Source organism: Mobula birostris, chromosome 3 (genome assembly GCF_030028105.1).
Source record: "Mobula birostris isolate sMobBir1 chromosome 3, sMobBir1.hap1, whole genome shotgun sequence".
Taxonomy (NCBI): domain Eukaryota; kingdom Metazoa; phylum Chordata; class Chondrichthyes; order Myliobatiformes; family Myliobatidae; genus Mobula; species Mobula birostris.
In genome coordinates, this window is record NC_092372.1 from 81199741 (window position 1) to 81221695 (window position 21955).

The following is a 21955-nucleotide window of genomic DNA, read 5'->3' on the forward strand; positions in this document are numbered from 1 at the left end:
TTTGCTCCAAGATAAAAAATATTTCATGACCATAAAATTGTAAGCTACATTCTGCTTTGCACTGGGTGTGTTCAAAGCATTTCAGCTTCAAAATTCAGTATACTGAATGCAAATACTGTAGCGGTGTGCTACACACAGCGCTAGAATAACCACATGGAGTCGGTGAGTTAGAGTTGCGATAAAGAGATTAATTCAAACTGCGTGGCCTGCTTTAAAGCCTTCCCGTTCCCGCCCTCCCTGGGTGGGACTGCTGTGGGGAATGCATATTCCCAGACCCTTCCCGCGCGCGGGATTTTCCCCCTGCTGGTGAAGATGGCCTGGCGCCCTTTTTGGGGCCGGCCCTCTGCCTGCGTGTGCTGTTTCGTGAGCCGGTTCGTGGGTGCCAGAAAGTGGGTCGCCACATAACCCCCCCCCCCCCAGAACCGGCGATACCTCCCCCAATGTCCACAGTCTGGATCAGCCTCTGTTTGGGAGGTCTGCCCCTGCACCGTGGTGCCTGAGCCTGGACCGGCTGCGCCAAGTCCACATGGGCTGGTTTGAGTCGGTCCACCGTGAAAACCTCCTCTGTCCCGCCAGTGTCCAGCATGAACATGGATCCGTTGTTCCTGATCACCTTAAACGGCCCCTCGTAGGGCCGCTGTAGCGGTGCCCGGTGTCCGCCCCATTGTACAAAAAGAAACTTACAGTTCTGCAGGTCTTTGGGTACGCAGGTCGGGCTCTGTCCGTGCTGTGAAGTGGGGATGGGAGCCTGGTTACCGAGCCTCTCCCGTAGTCTGTCCAGGACTGCTGTGGGTTCTTCCTCTTGCCCCCTTGGGGCTGGTATGAACTCTCCTGGGATGACCAGGGGTGCGTCGTACACCAACTCGGCTGACGAGGTGTGCAGATCTTCCTTGGGCGCCGTGCGGATTCCGAGCAGGACCCAGGGAAGCTCGTCCACCCAGTTAGGCCCCTCCAGGCGGACCATGAGAGCCGACTTCAGGTGACGGTGGAAGCGCTCCACTAGTCCATTCGACTGTGGGTGGTAGGCAGTTGTGTGGTGTCACTGTGATCCTAAGAGGTTGGCCATAGCCGACCACAGGCTGGAGGTGAACTGGGCGCCCCTGTTGGAGGTAATGTGGGCCGGTACCCCGAAGCGGGCTACCCAGGTTGCGATCAGTGCTCGAGCGCAGGATTCGGAGGTGGTGTTGGTGAGCGGGACGGCCTCTGGCCATCTGGTGAAGTGGTCTATCATAGTTAGGAGGTACCGCGCTCCTCGCGACACTGGCAAGGGCCCCACGATATCCACATGGATGTGGTCGAACCTCCGGCGGGTGGGTTCGAACCGCTGCGGCGGAGCCTTGGTGTGCCGCTGCACCTTGGCCGTTTGGCACTACGTGCACGTTTTGGCCCATTCACTGACCTGTTTACGCAGTCCATGCCACACGAACCTGTTGGAGACCAGCCGGACGGTTGTCCCGATGGAGGGGTGGGCTAAGTTGTGAATGGATTCGAAAACCCGCCGGCGCCAGGCTGCTGGGACGACGGGGCGGGGTTTGCCGGTAGCTATGTCACATAGTAGGGTCCTCTCACCTGGGCCTACGGGGAGGTCTTGGAGCTGCAAACCGGAGACTGCAGTCCTGTAACTGGGGATCTCAGCATCTGCCTGCTGTGCCTTTGCCAGCGCTGCATAGTCTACCCCCTGGGACAGGGCCTGTATGGTAGGTCTGGAAAGTGCGTCTGCCACGATGTTGTCCTTTCCCGAGACATGCCGGATGTTCGTCGTGTACTCGGAGGTGTAGGACAGATGTCACTGCTGGTGAGACGACCAGGGGTCGGACACCTTCATGAACGCAAAGGTAAGCGGTTTGTGGTCTGTGAACGCGGTGAAGGGCCTACCTTCTAAGAAGTACCTGAAATGTTGGATTGCCAGGTATAGTGCCAATAGCTCCCGGTCGAAAGCACTGTATTTGAGTTCAGGTGGTCGTAGGTGTTTGCTGAAGAACGCCAGGGGTTGCCAGCGGCCCTCGATGAGTTGTTCCAGCACTCCACCGACCGCTGTGTTGGATGCGTCCACCGTGAGGGCAGTAGGAACGTCCGTTCTGGGGTGCACTGGCATCGCGGCGTTTGCCAAGGCTTGTTTGGTTTTAACGAAAGTGGTTGCGGCCTCTTCATCCCAGGTAATGTCCTTGCCCTTACCCGACATCAGAGTGAACAGGGGGTGCATGGTGGTAGAAATTCACCATACCCACGAATTCCTGCAGGCCTTTGATTGTGTTGGGTCGGGGGAAGTTGCGGACCGCGTCTACCTTGGCGGGCAGAGGGGTTGCCCTGTCTTTGGTAATCCTGTGGCCCAGGAAGTCGATGGTGTCGAGTCTGAACTGGCATTTGGCTGGGTTGATTGTAAGGCCAAATTCACTCAGGCGGGGGTAGAGCTGGCGGAGGTGGGACAGATGCTCTTGACCAGCGGTCCCCAACCACCAGGCCGCAGACCAGTACCGGGCCACAGAGCATGCACTACCGGGCCACAAGGAAGCGATATGATTTGGTCAGCTGCACCTTTTTCCTCATTCCCTGTCACGGCCACTGATCAGCCATTACGCATGCGAGGTCATGACCCGCGCGTCATCCGTGTTAGGGCGGGAAGGCGATCAACTCCTCGAGCTTGCAAATGACGACGGGCTGAAAAGTATGTTTGACATAACATCTCTGTCGGCATTTTGGATCAAAGTCAAAGCTAAGTATCCTGAGATAGTCATGAAAGCACTGAAAACGTTGCTTTCATTTCCAACATTTTTCTGCGAAGTGGAGTTTTCTGCAATGAATGCAACGAAAACTAAACTGCGGAATAGACTGGACATCAGGAATCCCCTTCGAGTATCGTTGACTCCCATCACCCCTCGATAGGATGGTGTTGTTGCAGGGAAACAAGCCCAGGGCTCCCGCTGATTCAGCAATATTGGTTTGTTGCAATGATTTTATATATTCATACGGGGAAAATATGTGCTGTGTGTTTAATATCTAAATATTACTTAAAATGTTATGATGCTATTGACTTATAAGTGACCTATATAACCATATAACAATTACAGCACGGAAACAGGCCATCTTGGCCCTTCTAGTCCGTGCTGAACGCTACTCTCACCTAGTCCTGCCGACCTGCACTCAGCCCATAACCCTCCATTCCTTTCCTGTCCATATACCTATCCAATTTTTCTTTAAATGATCATATCGAACTTGCTTCTGCCACTTCTACTGGAAGTTCGTTCAACACTTCAAGCTCCCCTGATAATTGACATCATTATATCCATGCGAGGAAAATATGTGCTGTGTGTTTAATATTAAATTCGTTAGATAAACCCTTTTAGAAACAAAATCGAGTGTATTACCCACTTATCACCTATATTCCGGTAGTGATTAACACCCACCCCCACGAACAGAATCGCCAAAAAGGATTTGCTCTGGGGGGGGGGGGGGGGATCAGCAGGTCACGATGCGCATTCACATTGGTGCCCGCGCAAGGCTTCATGGTTATTGTAGTCTTTTGGGTAAACAACGTATTTGACTGCTACTTTTGTTCGTTGGCAGCCCTACCCCCGCCCCCCCCCCCGCCCCCCAGGTCGGCCAGTCCACAAGAATATTGTCAATATTAAACCGGTCCGCAGTGCAAAAAAGGTTGGGGAACCCCTGCTCTTGATGACTACTGCTGGCTATGAGGCTGTGGTCCAAATAGATGAATGCAAAGTCCAGGTCACGTCCCACCGCGTCCATTAGCCGCTGGAACGTCTGTGCGGCATTCTTTAGACCGAACGGCATTCGGAGGAATTCGAAAAGTCCAAACGGGGTGATGAGTGCTGTTTTGGGGATGTCATCCGGATGTACCGGGATTTGATGGTATCCCCGGACGAGGTCTACCTTGGAAAAGATCCTTGCGCCGTGTAGGTTTGCTGCAAAGTCCTGAATGTGCGGCACAGGGTAGCGGTCTGGCGTTGTAGCCTCGTTCAGTCTGCGGTAGTCACCGCATGGTCTCCAGCCCCCCGTTGCCTTGGGCACCATGTGCAGCGGGGAGGCCCATGGGCTGTCGGACAGTCGTATGATCCCCAATTCCTCCATCTTCTTGAACTCCTCCTTCGCCAGTCGGAGCTTATCCAGGGGAAGCCTTCGAGCACGGGCATGGAGGGGTGGTCCCTGGGTCGGGATGTGGTGCTGTACTCTGTGTCTGGTCATGGCTGCCGTGAACTGCGGTGTCAGTACTGATGGGAAATCCGCCAGGACGCTGGTGAATTCATCGTTGGACAGCATGATGGAGTCCAGGTGTGGGGCTGGCAACTTTGCTTCACCCAGGGAGAACGTTTGAAAAGTCTTGGCGTGGACTAATCGCTTCCCTTGCAGGTCGACCAGCAGGCTGTGGGCTCACAGAAAATCCGCCCCCAGGAGTGGTTGGGCCACGGCAGCCAGTGTGAAGTCCCAGGTGAACCGGCTGGAGCTGAACTGTAGCCGCACCGTGCGGGTGCCGTAGGTTCGTCTTGTGCTGCCACTTGCGGCCTTCAGGGTGGGTCTGGGTTCTCTGTTGTGGGTGTCGTAACTCGTTGGAGGTAAAACGCTGATCTCCGCTCCGGTGTCGACCAAAAATCGGCGTCCCGACTGCTTGTCCCAGACGTACATGAGGCTGTCCTGATGGCCAGCTGCCGTAGCGATCAGCAGCAGCTGGGCCTTAGCGTTTCCCGGGAATTTGCAGGGTGATCTGCAGCAGCGGGCCTCTGTGCCCCACCGCTGGTGGTAGAAGCACCATTGTTCATTGGGCTCTGCTGCCGGGCCTGGTCTGGTCTGTCGTTGGGCACGTGGCTTGGTGATCTGTGCGACGGATGCCCCTCTCTCCTTCTTGGCATTCCACAACACATCTGCTCAGGCCGCCACCTCCCGGGGGTTGCTGAAATCTGCGTCGGACAGCAGCAGGCGTATGTCCTCAGGCAGCTACTCTAGGAACGCCTGCTAAAACATGAGGCAGGGTTTGTGTTCTTCAGCCAGGGCCAGCATTTCGTTCATTAATGCCAACGGCGGCCTGTCTCCCAAACCATCCAGATGCATCCAGGCTCATTCGCGCCGTGCGAGTCCAAAAGTCCTTATGAGCAGGGCTTTGAATGCTGTGTATTTGCTGTTCTCCGGGGGTGACTGTATAAACTTCTCAACTTGTGCAGCTGTCTCCTGGTCGAGTGAGCTCAGCACGTAGTAGTAGCGAGTGGACTCCGAGGTTATCTGCCGAATGTGGAATTGAGCTTCTGCTTGTTCGAACCACAGACGGGGTCTCAGCGGCCAAAAGCTTGGCCGTTGTAACGAAACTGCGTGAACAGATGCGGCGTCGGTCATCTCTGGCCCAAATATCGTTTGGGCTGTCGGGGTCACCAAATGTAGCGGTGTGCTACACACAGCGCTAGAATAACCACACGGAGTCGGTGAGTTGGAATTGCGATAAAGAGATTTATTCAAACTTCGCAGCCTGCTTTAAAGCCTTCCCATTCCCGCCCTCTCTGGGGCGGAACTGCTGTGGGGAATGCATATTCCCAGACCCTTTCCGCGCGCGGGATTTTCCCCCTGCTGGTGAAGATGGCCTGGCGCCCTTTTTGGGGCCGGCCCTCTGCCTGTGCGCGCTGTTTCCTGAGCCGGTTCGTGGGTGCTAGAAAATGGGTCGCCACAATACTATGGGGAACTACATTTTTGTGTTACACGAGTTTGTTAGTTTCTGCACTACTTAGCAACTAGTTACAAAATCCCAATGACGAGACACTATAAACCGACTACCAGCCTGCTCTGAAAACAATAAATCACTTGTAATTTGAGAACACACAAAAGAGGAAAAATGAATGGGCCAAGCTTGTCTATCACTTTAGGCAAGACCGCAAATCATGAAGCTCCATCGAACGTAACTTGCCAAGATTCCTGTACAACCCCCATCCAGTACCCTTTGCCCTTTTCTATACAAAATTCATGTAATTTTAGAACAATCATCTGTCATAAAAACTTGTCTGCATTGCTTCATAATTATTTTCCATGGACACATATTACAACGAGCGTAGAAGGAAGAAATTAATTATATTGGCAATAGAGGAAGTCATCAGAGACCATAGGAGTCATTGGAACCCTCTTATCTGAAGTCATGTGACACATTGAATCTAAAAACCATCCAGTTGGCTTCCTGATACACAGGATTCGATAACGGCAGAAATATTTGACATTTCTTTCTGTTAAAAGTAGCCTTATTCGCTTTGTGAAGTTAAAAATCTCAATGAATAAAATTGCTACCAGTTAACTTTCTTGCATATTGAGATGTACAGTAGATACCTATAATATTAAGAGGCTTTTGTTTGTTTGATGAGGCTGCTCTTTCTTTTTAAGATCTTATTTTTCTGAAATCGCGTATCATTTCAGAGTTAGGAAGGAAAAGACAGCCAAGTCCCAATGAGAGAGCAATGAGAGTCCTAATAAGAAATTAAAGGCTGGTGAATCTGACATCAGTTGTCAGAAAGTTAGTGGAAGATATTCCAAGGAACCAGATATACAAGTAATTGGATGGACATGGGCTAATTAAGGATAGTCAGCATGACTTCATGCATGGTAGGTCAGGTCTAACCAATCTTATAGCATTTTTGGAGGAGGTTACAAGGAAAGTGGATGAAGGCAAGGCAATGGATGTTTCCTACATGGTACTTTAGTAAGGCATTTGATAAGGTTCCACATAGGCGGCTGGTTAAGAAGGTTCAGTCGTTTGGCATTAAAGATAGGGCAGTAAATTGGATTTAACATTGGCTTTGAGGGAGAGGCCAGAGCGGTAGTAGATGGTTGCCTCTCTGACTGGAGGCCTGTGACTAGTGCTGTGCGGCAGCAATCGGTGTTGGGTCCTTTGTTGTTTGTCATCTATATCAATGATTTAGATGATAATGTAGTTAACTGGATCAGCAATTTTGTGGATTTCACAAAGATTGGGGGTGCAGTGGATAGTGAGGAAGGCTATCATGGCTTGCAAAGGGATCTGCAACAGCTGGAAAAATGGGCTGAAAAATGGCAGATGGAATTTAATGCAGACAAGTGCAAGGTTTTGCACTTTGGTAGGCCCAACCAGTATGGATCTTACACAGTGAATGGTAGGGCGGTGAGGTGTGTGGTAGAACAAAGGGATCTGGAAATACAGGTACATAATTCATTGAAAGTGGTGCCACATGTAGATAGGGTCGTAAAGAAAGCTTTTGATACATTGGCCTTCATAAATCAACATATTGAGTACAGAAATATGGATGTTATGTTTAAGCTATACATATAAGACATTGATGAGGCCTAATTTGGAGTGTTGTGTGCAATTTTGGTCTCCTACTTACAGGAAAGATGTAAACAAGGTTGAAAGAGTGCAGAGAAAACTTACAGGGTTGTTGCTGGGTCTGGAGGACCTGAGTTTAAGGAAAGATTGAATAGGTTAGAATACAGTACAGAATGTAGAAGATTGAGAGGACAGTTCATTGAGGTATATAAAATTTTTGAGGGGCATAGACAGGGTAAATGCAAGCAGGCTATTTCCACTGAGGTTGGGTGGGGCTACAACCAGAAGTCATGGGTTAAGGGTGAAAATTGAGAAGTTTAAGAGGAACATGAGGGGAAACTTCTTCACTCAGAGGGTTGTGAGAGCATGGAATGAGCTGCCAGAACAAGTGGTGCACATGAGCTTGATTGCAACATTTAAAAGATGTTTGGATAGGTACATGGATAGTAGAGATTTGGAGGGCTATGGTCTGAGTGCAGGTCATTGGGATTAGGCAGTTTAGATGGTTTTGGCATGGACTAGATGGACCAAAGGGTCTGTTTCTGTGCTGCACTTCTCTATGACTCTAATTTTAAATCCATACTTTCTTTAAAATTTAGATACTGTTAAGTGTACCCAATTAATGTCAAATAGATATTCAGTTTCCGAAGAGGGACATGAAGCACTAAAGTAAAGAAGACTTTATAAGCTTTTACAACTAACCGCTAGGTCTACAGTTAAATAATGTGTTTGGTTTTGGTATTCAATTATGAAAACAATCTAAAAATCATAGAGGATGTTAACATAGATTCACTAGACTAATAACAGGGATGAGGAACTAGGTATGAGGAGAAGAAAAAAAATATTGGATTTATTTTTACTGCAGTAGAGTCTGTTAAGAGTATTTTATTGTGGTTTTTAGGATTATGAAAGGTTTCTTTGCAGTAATCAGGGTAGAACATATATTCCCTGTGGTGATTCCATTGCAAAAACACAAACTTGAATTTTTATAGTACCATTCATCTTCCAAGTTGCTAGCAAAAGTATGACCCCCAAGCCATATTCAAATTCTAGTAATACAGAACGATACATAAGTGAGGCCCTTCGGCCCACTGGCTCTGCACTGACCATCAAGCATTTACCCCACTTTGTTCTCCTAACGGTCCTATTGACCTTCTCCAGGTTCTAACATTTACTTGCACACCAGGGGCCAATCACAAATTTAATATGTTCTTGTGATGTGGTGTGGGAGAAAGCAAAGAACCTGAGGGAAACTCGTTCTGTCACAGGTAGGGCATGCAAACACTACACGGACCGCACTGAATGTCAGGATTGGAGCTGTGAAGGAGCGACTGTCGGAGCAGCACGATGGCGAGACATTACGGGGCAATCTTCCTGCGCAGGGGAAAGGAATTTCCCATGGCGAGACATTACGGGGCAATCTTCCTGCACAGGGGAAAGGAATTTCCCATGGCGAGACATTACGGGGCAATCTTCCTGCGCAGGGGAAAGGAATTTCCCATGGCGAGACATTACGGGGCAATCTTCCTGCGCAGGGGAAAGGAATTTCTCATGGCGAGACATTATGATGCAATCTTCCTGTGGAGGGGAAAGGAAATTCCTCACTATGTGTATGGATGATGGAAATCTGAAACAGAGAGTGTGCTGAAGTACAAACCCTCAACAATTCAGGTAGCAACAGCAGAGAGAGGGGAAAAAAACGGAACTAATAAGTCAGGTCAATTCCCATTCGTCAGAGTCTTGTTGTATTAACTTGTCACCTATACCTTTCTCATGCCTAGGGATTCATCCCCTACACTGGCCCTTGATGGTAATAGTGGCACAAGATCTCTGAAATTCTTCCCTTCATTTCAAAAGCAAGTGTTTCACAGGCAGAGGAGAAACTGATGCTCCTGCCACAAACACATTTAACATTAATGATAGGGTTTGACATCCTAAGAATCTTTCTCCCACAAATATACACAGCCACTCCCCCTCTACAAATTACTAGGTATAAACAGTGGCTCAAAAATGGGTACTGGCAAATGCTGGGGGTAAACCTCGCGATAGACTGGCGTCCTATCCGGGGGGGGGGGGCGGGGGGGGGGGTAGTCTCGTACTCTCAGTCGCTTTATGCCACAGAAACTGGCATAAGCACTGGCCTGGTGGGCCACAAGGCTTGGGAAAGATTTCAACTTTATAAGATAGATACACATTGATCCAGCACTTGCTTGGCTTCAAATAATGTTGGAAAACATTTGAGCATAGATGTCGATTATATCCATTAGGGAAGCCAAATGAATTGCACACGAACGGACTGAGCAATCCAAATTACACCCCAAAGATTTGGATGATAGCATCAAGTTGGAAGGACAAGGAGAAGCAATATCTTCAAGTACTGAAATTTAGAAGAAGCAAAACAACTGGACAATAAAAGGCAAAAATTCAACCACTGAATCTAATTGTCACTGTAAAATACATAATGGCTTTGATGTTTTATACTTATTCATATCCTAACTTTGGACGGTAGACATTCCAGGTTCTGGAACTGAACCTATAATTTCAAATGCAGATGGAAAAGAGACCCATAAATATTGTTTATCACATGGAGTGAGATGTGATGGTTACATCTTTCATATTGAATATACTTTTCATAGTGCATTAACTAAAGTACTCTTGATACCGATGGTGAATATATTTAATAAAATAGAGGCAATGTACCAAACTTATTGGCCAGAATTTTGTAATTGTAATTATGCCAAAACTGAAAATATCACCATAACTATCTAAAACTGACAGCACCATCTAGCATCTGCATGTGCAGGTATCCATCAGTCGATGTTAATGGTACTCTGCAGGGTGAATCACTTTAGTCTTTGCAGATGCCATCAACATGGAATCAGTGTTGGAATATGAGCTTCAAACTTATACACAGTTTTTGCACTTGGGGTGTGAACATTGTTAGTGCACCCACTTTATTCTCACTGCCACTCTATTCACTGTAAAGAAGATGTTAATGTACTGTACTATAATTCATTAAATGATGTGTTATCGTAATTATTATCTAACAATCTCTGGCCTTGAAAACCTAATTTTATATACGTGACATTTCATTTCCTCCTTTCTGTGTTAAAAATTAATTAATTTTTAATATAAATATATTGTTTTCAAATATTTATAGTAATATATTTACCTTAATTTTATTTGTACTTAGCTGAATATGCAGTTAATTATAATTAATGCTTTTTATTCCCTTGGTTGCTGTCTGGAGATTTTTTCATCTAATTGGCTGTTCAGCCTGTGTTGGCATCCTTGTACCTGGATGTTCTGAATCTTGAAGCACTGGCATTAGACTGGAATTCATGTTAGAGAGGAAAATTGCCATGTATCTATTAAACCCTTGCAGACAGCTTTCTTTAGAAAAAGAGATGACAACTGTCTGTCCACAAAACCTACACGCCTTACAGTTTAAAATCCTGTCTTTATTTACTATATGTAAGCAGTTCACATTTGACCTTGTCACATGAAAATTGATTCTGTCCTTTTGATTTCAGGAGCAAATGTAGTATTTGAGGTTTACTGAGTTCTCTGCATTACCAATGTGTATTATGTGAAAATAATTGTAGTCTGCTATATTTGCAGGTCAGTCCATAATTGGATGTACACCAATAACAATTGAACAACAAGTCTTTGTTGTAATTGCACAACTTTTCGGTGATTCTGCCATTTATAAACATAATGAGAGCTGGACTAAATTTGTGAAATTTCAAGGAATTGAAGCTTCTAAAATTTCAAAACCGAACGACATTGAGGCATTCCAGATTGACAATGAGTGGTTCTTTATTATTGTGGATAGTTCCAAAGCTGGGTTGTCAACAATATATAAATGGACTGGCAAAGAATTCTATTCCTACCAGACTCTGCACAAATGGTTTAGAGACATAGATTCTGAATACGTCAGTATAGATGGGAAGTCTTATTTAATTTTAACAAGTCGGTCGCAAAATCCAGTGATCTTTGAATGGAACAAAAATACAAAGCAGTTTGTGCAGCAAAGCGTTTTGCAACATATGGAGGATGTAATAGCTGTGAAGAGTTTCAGAATTAAAAATGACTTGTTCATTTCTCTGACAAGATTTATTGGAGATTCTAAGATAATGAAATGGAATACAAAGCAGTTTGTTGAAATGCAAGATCTTCCTTCACGAGGATCAATGCTTCTGCAACCATTTTCATTCAAAGACTGGCACTATTTGGTTGTAGCAAGTGACTACACTTTCTCTGAGATTTATATTTGGGACAGTCAAAAAAAGGGCTTTACAAAATTTGAAGAAATCTATGTCCAGGCTCCTAGATCTTTCACCGCTGTATCCACAGGTCGAACCAACTTTTTATTTGCTGCAAGTTTTAAAGGAAGTACTCAAATATTTGAGCATGCAATTATTGATTTGAGCCTGTAACTTACTGGAAAAAGTTGCGAATGCAAAATCTTAATTAGTTAGTTTGTAAATTGATTTTTATTACTTGAGAGGCTGAAAATAACTGGTTCAATGTATTAAACTGCAACTGTACAATGAGAAGAAAAGTAGTCTTGTAAAAAAAAACATATGGTAATCGTTGATGGCTCACTCTTTGGAGGAGGTGGCCTCTTAATTTTTGGAACGGACACTGTTGTATTAATTGTCATCTTGTGAACGGTTATATTCAGACCCAAGAAACTGTTACTAATTCTAAAAGCATCATTTAAAAAATTGTTATCATTTACTGCTATTACAGTAGTGGCAGAAGTATTTATAAAATGTATTCTCATTCAGTATGAATATACTGTATATTATATTAGGCTATGCATAATAAAATTCTAACATGTAATGTTAGTTAATCAATAAATAAGTATGTCCAAATTTTATTTAACCTTATATTTTGCAACAGAATAAATGCTTTCCCCGTATTAATTGTGCTTATTAATTGATAACAGAGTTATGGGCTTCATCCAAATAACAATATTTTGCTGGCTGCACTGGTTGTATTTTTAACTTGCACTGCTGAAATATGAGTCCTTCTGAACGTATTTTAGTTGCAGTTTGGTTCAGGATGACAGCCTTCCCTGTTAGAATTGTTAGCTGAAACGGATCCTGCTCAGCCAGGCACTGTCTTACAGGAATATAGCCTGTAGCGTTAGACCATCTGTTGCTGCTCCAAATGTGCAACAAAGAAGCTTAGTGTTCGCTGTCAGGGGCTTTCTGTGTTCCGGTAAATGATATATATATATAACCTTGACTTTTGCAGATGATGCATCAAATCATGTTAATGTCGTCTTGTGTGAAGCATGCAGCTTCACCAGTGGTCGAATTAGTATGCATGATGGTCAATTCACTTCAGCCATTCAGTTCAGATAAATTACAGATATTGGCCCAGAAATTTGCTCACACATCTCCAAACAAAAAGCAAAGCTGCGTATTTGTAACTAGAATAGAGAATCTTATGCAAAATCCTAGATGTTCCTGTAACACTCAGGGCTATCGGCTTGTGTTTATCTAGGGGAAACCCCGTCCGCCCGCCAAACTGTGTCTCACATTTGCATAGTTGCTGTGTAATGCACCCTGGTTCAAACTCACACATCAAATATCAGACAGCACACAATGTATGATTCACAGATTACACTTTATAGATCTTACTGGAACTATGTAATTAATAGAGATACAATATAAAAGGAAAGTAAAAGACACCAAACTTATCAGAGTTCTATCACTTCGTGCACAACTGTTGGAGCTCAATTAACGGGGTCTTCTTTCCACCATGCGATCTCCTCTGACCCCCGCGACCCACCACCTGGGACCAACCACGGTGGTCAACCAGAGTGTGTCCAACACGTCCTTCCTCTTCGGTTCTGCTCCCAAAAAACCCGCGCACTCACCCCGGTTCCCACACATACAGATAGAATAACATGGACACTCATTGGTTCGTTTTCTCCCTTATCAATAATATAACCCAAACAAGCAGGGAGAGAGAGAATTCCTTACAACGCAGTTATTATTACAGAAAATAATAAATATAACAATTTTATATAACATACAAAGAAGCCATTTTAGACACCTCAGCAGCCAGTGTAACCAAGACCCAGTTACACTCTTATCCTTTATCTGATCAACTCCTGATTTTCAGTGAGATGTTCATTTATGCTATCATTTTTTTTTCTGGCAAACAAATAACAGTTCTTTTTTATTTAGGGAACAGTTTAATTAACTCCACTTCTGAACCTGTGCCATTTAAAGACCCTTCATTCAAACTGCATTCTTTATCTTCTGGTGCCGGTCTAACCAGATCCATCTGGTGCTCCCAAATCATTCCAAAGTTCATTCTTTGACTTGCAATATTTCCCATAACTGGGAGAATTTTGCTTGTAATATGGCATTCTGAGATCTCAAATGCAGCTTTGTATGTATGCCTGGACTTCTTTCCCCATCGAGGTCATAACCATTCTCAAGAGTGGAGCATCAGAATCATTGCAGGCCACTGCGGCTGACCTCTGTCACATCTCACTGCTGCAATGGGGACAGCAACCAAATTTACACTGAAGGAGAAGACACTCCCCCTGCTTTTCCTTCAGCCGACATGATCAGGAGGAGTGGGCACCAGCAGTGCCCTGCACATCAAGCTTTTCCAAAATGCAGGCATTTGTAGACAACAGTCTTGTCCTTACACAGAGCTCCTGCAGAACTGTTTGACAGTAGACCTGGAGAGTCAAGCTGGTCCTCTTGAACAAGGAACATCTGTCCTTTCAGGCACTGCTTTTCATCAGGTCCCTCTGATGCTCCCACATCATTCCAACATCCATTCTTTGATTCGCAATATTTCCCATAACTGGAAGAATTTAGCCTGTGATATTTCCCATTTCAGATTTGACTTCAATGATTACACCCGCTGGGCTGAATTCTGAGAGAATTTGCAACACATGAATAGAAAACACTGTGCTGAAACTTGCAATACCAATTGGAATGCAATGTGATAAATGGAAAATGATGCACATAAAGAGCCCTCAACATTTGAGGTTCTTGCATTTATTTGACTTACATAGCAATGTTGTCTTTAGGCCATTAAAAGGCAGAATTGCAAACTGACCCTATTGTGTTCTGCAAAATAACTGTAGTATGTTAAAAATAATTAGGTTGCATTGGTGCAGAAATTGCATGGCATAACTGAAACTGCATTAAAAAAAGGGACAATTTTGATAAAAGCAGGAAGAGAGAGAGAGAAGAAATAGTGAAAGAACTAATAATAAAAATCTTTGTTTGCCAAGTAAATAAATGGGTTTTCCAAAGAGTCCATACCTTTATCTGATATCAGTTAACATTTTGTCTAGTTATAACTTTTTTATTTCCATGTTTTTACATGTATTGTTATGACAAAATTATCCAGGCCAACCTCTGAATCAAACATGCACAAAATTCTCAAAATTATCATTCACTATTTTGTCTTTTCTATTGATTTAAATTCAGAATGGCTCATCCTGATTTCTTTTTCCTCATTTTCACCTCACTTTTTTGGGAGTTGACAAAACAAATGTGAACATAAGGAGAATATCTCCCATCTGTTTTGTGTTCCACAAATAACTATTTAGCTAGGACTGAACCTCTTATTTACTGCCAGATCTCACAATGGTCTAACTGCACTTTTATTTTAATGTTTATGAATTATGGGTTGACATCAACACACATCTGTTAGCCACCATTTATCCATATTAAACCAGGAGCTAATTGCCCTGTTACTGTTTGCTGTAACAAAAATGTGCTTACATCAAATTTCTTGTGAAGAACAGACTGTCTTACTCTGCTTCCAAATGTCAGGTACTGTACATCCAAAGGAGGAAGATAAAAAAAACACAAAGCATTTAACAGTAAAGGAACAACACTTTCTCAAAATAACCATGCCCAGAAAAGAAATCTGGAGATAAAGTGTGTCCGGTATAAAACAAGGTAAACTCAAACCTGAACCAAAACAAGGTCTGCAATTAAATACCAGAGTAGTAGTTTCTAAGCACCAATAAAACAGGTATCCTGTTATAGTGTAAGGATAGCTTGCCTTGATTGGCAATTTAAGGTCGTGATGTACAGAGTCTGGGCTAAAACTGATAAATTGGCTCAGTATTGTGTCTAATATCCGCATGTTTTGGAAGGCATGTGCAGAAGATATTCCCTGCTGTAGGGAAACAATCAAATAATGCCATGAAGTAGCTGGCCAAAAGATATGGTAGTCAACCTGCTGCACATCTTTTGTCATATTTACAGCTGTTCCTCTACATTTTATAAACCAGTTAAGATGAATTCTGCAACTCAAATTCTTCTGACATTCTCAACTTCCAATGTCTCCAAATACAAGCAGCATGGCACAATGTTGGATTTCAGACTGGATGTGTCACAACTGTCAGTGGTACCTTGTACTTTGGGAAATACACCAATAGGTCCATCCCAGGTCAGGAATGTCTGACATACGGGCAGCCTATACATATAAATGAGCATTTATGAGACTGGCCAGATACATTTGCTATCTGTGGGGCAATACACATCTTCCTCTGTGTGGGAACTCATTTTGCACAAATATCTGAAAGGTTGAGTTAAATGTCCTGGTTTATCTCCACATCAGTCAATACTTTTATTTAAATTTATTGCCAGCCGGCTGCATTTACAAACTATGAACAGTTCCCAGGAATGAAAACCTGTTGTAACCTGGAGTGCACCTGCATGTTCTATTAAGAAGTTGATATGAAAATGTTGACCATGCTAATTGATATGTCACACTTTCAGTAAGTGCAATGCAATTGTGTCTTTATTGCAATCTTAGCTAGTAGTGAACTTTACACGAAAAGTTAAAGGCACTCTTAACCTTATCAAAAAATGGCAGTCATTTTCTATCCTTTGACTTGACAGTAGCTAACTTTGAACAATTTAATTAGTTATTTAATGCCATTAAAGAGCAATTTGATAAAAGTGTGTGGTTGATACTGTTCATATGGCAGTTTAAAAGGAGTTTGATAATGCAGGACATAATATGTATCTCTGAAAACTCAGCACTTTGGGATTAAAGTGACAGTAGCAATGTGCAGACTGTGGTGAATGGTTTTTCAAATGAAGTGTCCATTGGTATCCTCTAAGGGTCTACTTCTCTTTTTGACCAACCTGAGCACATCATAAGGACATAATTTCAAAGTCTGGACCAAAACTTTGCAATGTTGTAAACAGTGAAGAGGATACAGACAGATCAGTAAAATGGGCAGAAGTCTGTCAGATGAAATTGACTCAGAAGAAGGAAGAAAAGTGTAATTGCTGCCGGGTAGTTCCGTGAGGTTGTTAAAGTGGGGTTCTTTAGGGATGAATTTTTGCTTTCTTTGATTTTTACAAATATTTATTAATGAGTTAAAACTAATCAGAAGGGGAAAAAATAAAGAAGTTTGCAGATGATACAGAAACTAGTCTTGCAGCAGAAAGTTATGGATGGTCTGGTCATCTAGGCAGAAAAAAACTGAATCAAATTTAATTGAGGCTAGCTGAGGCAATTAAGTTAAAGAGCCAAGACAAAGGAATTGGGAATATTGAATGGGGTAGAATAACAGAAGGATCCTGGAGTATGTATCCCTTCATCATTAATGTAACAGGATAGGTCGAGAAAGTGCTTAAAAAGGGAAACAGGACACTGTCCTTTATTAGCCAAAATAAAGAATATAGGAGCGGGAAGGTCATGCTTGAACTATAAAAATAGTAATTCGATCACAGCCTGAGAATTCGTCCATTTCTGGTCACGTGACACAGGAGATAGGAGTGAAGGTGCAAAGAGGATTTACAAGAACATTGCCAGGACTGGAATATTGTAGTTGTTAGGGAATTGTCAGGCATGGGACATCTTTTGGGGGTTACGTAATAAGACCAAGAGGTATTAGTACAAACAAGGACCAATAAGTCTTCAAAGAACCTGTTAAAATACTAATGTACAATCAGTTTTGAAATGAAAAGGTACTTACAGAGCACAGGCTGCTGGTCCACAGCAGGAGGCTGGCTGCTCAAGGTATGGTTTGTAAAACGATGTGACCATGCGATGTTCTCATCTGCATTAGCTGAACAAACAGTAAGACAATGGGTCTGTGTTAATTGGCCTACATCAAATAAGGCACCTACAGTTTAAACTATTTTGCACCTTTCTTCGAGAAACCAAGGAGTTCTGGTAGACCAGATTAAATTTTCTTAACTTGACCATATCAAACAACATGTGTCCATTGTAAATATGTACTTCAGGCACAAAATCCTGAAATGAACAATGCCATTTAGTTATTATTGAATTTGCTAATTGCCCTTAAGAGTATAAAATCTTGATGTACTTCAAGTTCGGTTGACTCTACTGAGAGGGTCTTCTTCTTGAGCTGAGTAAAGGCTTCCATATCCACTCGTTTCTCCAATGATGTAGTCACAGTCACGACAATAATTATGAGTAAAGATTGGATAAACTACATTTCTTTTCTTAGAAACTGAGGAGAGTGAGTGGAGAATGAATTAAGATGTATAAAATAATGAAAAGTCTGAATAGAGAACATACGAAGAACCTACAATGAAACTCCGTTAATCTGTCATGCACAGATTGTGCTGGTAACAGGCTAGCAGATTTTCCGGACAATTGGATATAATTAATAGTATTACTTTATCATGCCTCAAGTTCACTTTCTTTTGAAGATGTTGCATGACAGAAGGAAAAACTGTTCCAGTGAATCCAGTAAGATTAAAGAGAGAAAATTCAGTAAATTTCAAGGGGACGAGGGAACCGGAGAATTGAATGTGAGTGCAGGTGCCAGAGCCTTTGTGGGTGGGAAAGGAAGCACAGGAACTGGAACATCACTGAAGGAAAACATCTTCTGATGCAAAACCATTGAGATTTTCCAATAGTCAGCTAGTAGATTACTGGAGTTTTAACATACTTCCTGTCTGTGAGGTGTCAGAAACCAGTGACTACTGATTTAATGTAAGTGAGCGAGGGGCTACAGGGGAGATGAGGGAAAACGTTTTCACCCATTGGACAGTAGAGGTCTGCAGCTCACAGCATGAAAGGGCTGAAGCTAACATCATCACATACAATACCAGTTGAACTGTGACCTGCAGGGCTACAAACATAGCTGGGCAGCTCATTTTCCCCTTAAACTTTTCGCCTCTCACATTTAACTCATGACCTTTGGTTGTAGTCTTACCCAACCTCACTGGGAAAAGCCTGCTTGCATTGAATAGCTTCATTACTGACAATAGTGTCAGTAATATATTATGATCCCTTATTCTAAAGGTGAGGTTTAAAATAATGTGTGATTTTCATGCAATAAAAAATGAGGAATTATTTCTAGTGTCAAAGGTATAGGTAACCAGAGGACAGAGATGTAATATGGTCGGTAAAATTAAAGGAGCAAGATAAAGAGAATTCAATTCCTTACAGAAATTGATATTGGACCTGGAGTGATAGCTAAAGGGAACTTCGCAAAATTTGGTAATACAGAGTAATAAGCACAAGGTGTTGGAGGAACTCAGCAGGAGAAGAATAAGCAGTCGGCATTTTGGGCAGAGACCCTTCATCAGGACTGCAGGGGGGAAGGGTGGGGAAATAAGTAGGTGGGGGAAGGAAGGACTACAAACTAGAAGGAGATAGGTGAAGCCAGGTGGGTGGTGGAGACACCTGTCTGATTTCTCCACGTGATGTAGTGACGTTGTAAATAATTCTGCTGCTGAGAGGATATGTGCTAATTTTTTTCAAACAAGTTGAAGTCTGCCATGTTAGCTTTCCAACATTGTAGTCATAGGAAATTGGCCCTTAGGGTCAATTAGTCCATGCGGATCACAGCATCCTTCCTGCTAGTCTCAGTTGCCCACATTCAGCCCATCACCTTCAGTGCTCCTCCCCTGCATACACCTATCCGAATGCCTCTCTAATGTTGCAAATGTACCCTCCTCAACCACTTCTTCTGGCAGCTCATTCCAGGTGTTCACTATCCTCAGTGTAACGATGTCGCCTCTCAAGTCCTTTCTCAATCTCTCCCCTTTTACCTTGTAACTGAGTCCTCTGGATATGAACTCCCCAAAACTGTGGAAAATACTGTGACCATTCACCTTATCGATATTCCTCATGGTTTTATAAACTTCAACAAAGTCACCCCTCACTCTCCTACACTCCAAGGAATGACCCAGTGTGGCCAAACTTCCCCTATGACTCAGACCCTCCAGTTCAAATAGCATCCTTGTAAATCTCTTCTGCACCCTGTCCAGCTTGACAATATATCTCCTATAACAGGGCGAACTAAACTGGACATAATTCTCCAAGTATGGCCTCAACAATGACTTCTATAACTGCACCATAATGTCCTTACTCCCATCTTGATGCCCTGACTCCAGAATGCTAAACAGTATCTTCACCACTTTATTTATCTGTGGGTCCACTTTCAGCAAACTATGCGTTTGTACTTCCACAACTTCCAAGACACTCATCAGTGTCCAGCCATTCATTGTGTATGTCCTGTCCTGGTTCAAATATCCAATATGCATCATCTCACACCTATCTGAGATCTCTTTGCAATTCATCATAGCCTGCTTCACTGCTAATAAGACCCTAATTTATTATCATCAGCAAACTTTCTACAGCATACAATCATACCTAAATTATTTACATAAATAGGGAAAAACAGAGGTGCCAACACTGGGGCACTCCACTAGTACAGGCCTCCAGTTGGAGAATCGACCTTCACCCTCTGCTTCCTATCGCTGAGCTATCACTGAATCCCATCCAATCTAAACTTCTAGATCAGCCTGCCATGTGTGACCTTGTCAAAGGCCTTACTAAGGTCCATGCAAACAGCATCCACTGCCCTACCTTCCTCTCTTCAATATCTTCCAAAGAGTTTTGCTTACCACGGACAAAACCATGCTGATTCTTCCTGATCAGAATTCTCTCCAGTACATTCTCTATTCAGAAATCAGGCTCAATGGCCTTTAGGCCCTGGTCTGGTCATGCTACCTTTCTTGAAGAATGGAACAATTCAGTCTTCTAGAACTTCACCAGTGGCTAATGATGAAGCAAATACCTCTGCAAGGGTCTCTGCGATTTCTTCCATGGCCTCCCATTAGGTTTATGGGTGCATATGGTCAAACACAGGGGATTTCATAGAGTCATGGAAAAGTACAGTGCAGAAACAGGCCTTTCAGCCTGTCTAGTCCAAGCCAAAACCACTTAAACCACCAACTCCCATCAACCTCCACTGGAAACATAACCCTCCATATCCCTACCATCCATAAACATTGAAATTGAGCTTGCATGCACCACTTGTGCTGGCAACTTGTTCCACGCTCTCATAGCCCCCTGAAGAAACAAGTTCCCCTCATGATCCCCTTAAATTTTTCACCTTTCACCCTTAACCAATGACCTTTGTCTGTAGTCCTACCCAATCTCACTGGAAAAGGCCTGCTTGCATTTACCCTATCTGAACCTCTCATAATTTTGTATATTTCTATCAAATCTTCCCTCAATCTTCTACATTCCAAGGAATAAAGTCCTAACCTATTCGATCTTTCCTCAGCTCAGGTCCTCCAGACCTAGCAACATCCTTGTAAATTTTCTCTGTACTCTTTCAACCTTGCTTACATCTTTCCTGTAGGTAGGTGACCAAAACTGCACACAATACTCCAACACCAGGAAATCTGCAGATGCTGGAAATTCAAGCAACACTCACAAAAAATGCTGGTGGAACGCAGCAGTCCAGGCAACATCTATAGGAAGAGGTACAGTGGACGTATCGGGCCAGGACGTCGACTGTACATCTTCCTATAGATGCTGTCTGGCCTGCTGCGTTCCACCAGCATTTTTTGTGTGTGTTACACAATACTCCAAATTAGGTGTCACCAATACCTTATACAACATCCCATAACATAACATCCCATCTCCTGTACTCAGTACTTAGATTTATGAAGGCCAATTTGTCAAAAGCTTTCTTTACAATTCTATCCACCTGTGACACCATTTTCAATGAATTATGGACCTGTATTCCCAGTCCCTTTGTTCTAACACACTCCTCAATGTCCTACCATTCACTCTGTAAGACCAACCCTGGGTGGTTCTACTAAAGTGCAACACCTCACAACACCCTGGGGATTTACCCACCCTGATTTGCTTCAGGATAGCAAACACCTCCTCCTGTGTAATCTGTATAGGGTCCATGAAGTTGATGCCAATTTGTCTCACTACTATAGACTCCGTATCTGTCTCCTGAGTAAATACAGCTGCAAAAAATGTACTTAAGATCTCCCCCATCTCTTTTGACTGCACACATGGATTACCATTCTGATCTTCCAGTGGACCAGTTATGTCCCTTGCAATCTTTTTGCTCTTAACATATCTGTAGCATCCCTTAGGATGCTGCACCTCGTTTGCTCGAGCAGCTTCACACCTCCTTTCAGCCACTCAAAATTTTGTACTCTCAGAATTTCACTTTTGAAGGCCTCCCACTTACCAAATACACCTTTGCCGGAAAACAGCCTGTCCCAATTCACACTTGCCAGATTTTCGCAATACCAACAAAATTGGCCTTTCTCCAATTTAGAATCTCAACCCCAGGACCATACCTATCTTTTTGCATATTTACTTCAAAACTAATGGCATTGTAATCACCAGATGCAAAGTGTT

At 43.5% G+C, this 21955-nt stretch overlaps 1 protein-coding gene across 1 annotated transcript in view; it reads left to right on the forward strand.

The window, feature by feature from the left end:
* The window catches only part of lgi2a (leucine-rich repeat LGI family, member 2a), a 72797-nt gene extending 60688 nt beyond the window's left edge, over window positions 1–12109 (forward strand). The window contains exon 8 of the mRNA XM_072251871.1: window positions 10907–12109. Within this exon, the coding sequence (XP_072107972.1) occupies window positions 10907–11724 (818 nt within the window). The 3' untranslated portion in view covers window positions 11725–12109. The remainder of the gene's footprint in view (window positions 1–10906) is intronic.
* Window positions 12110–21955: the final 9846 nt, after the last annotated feature.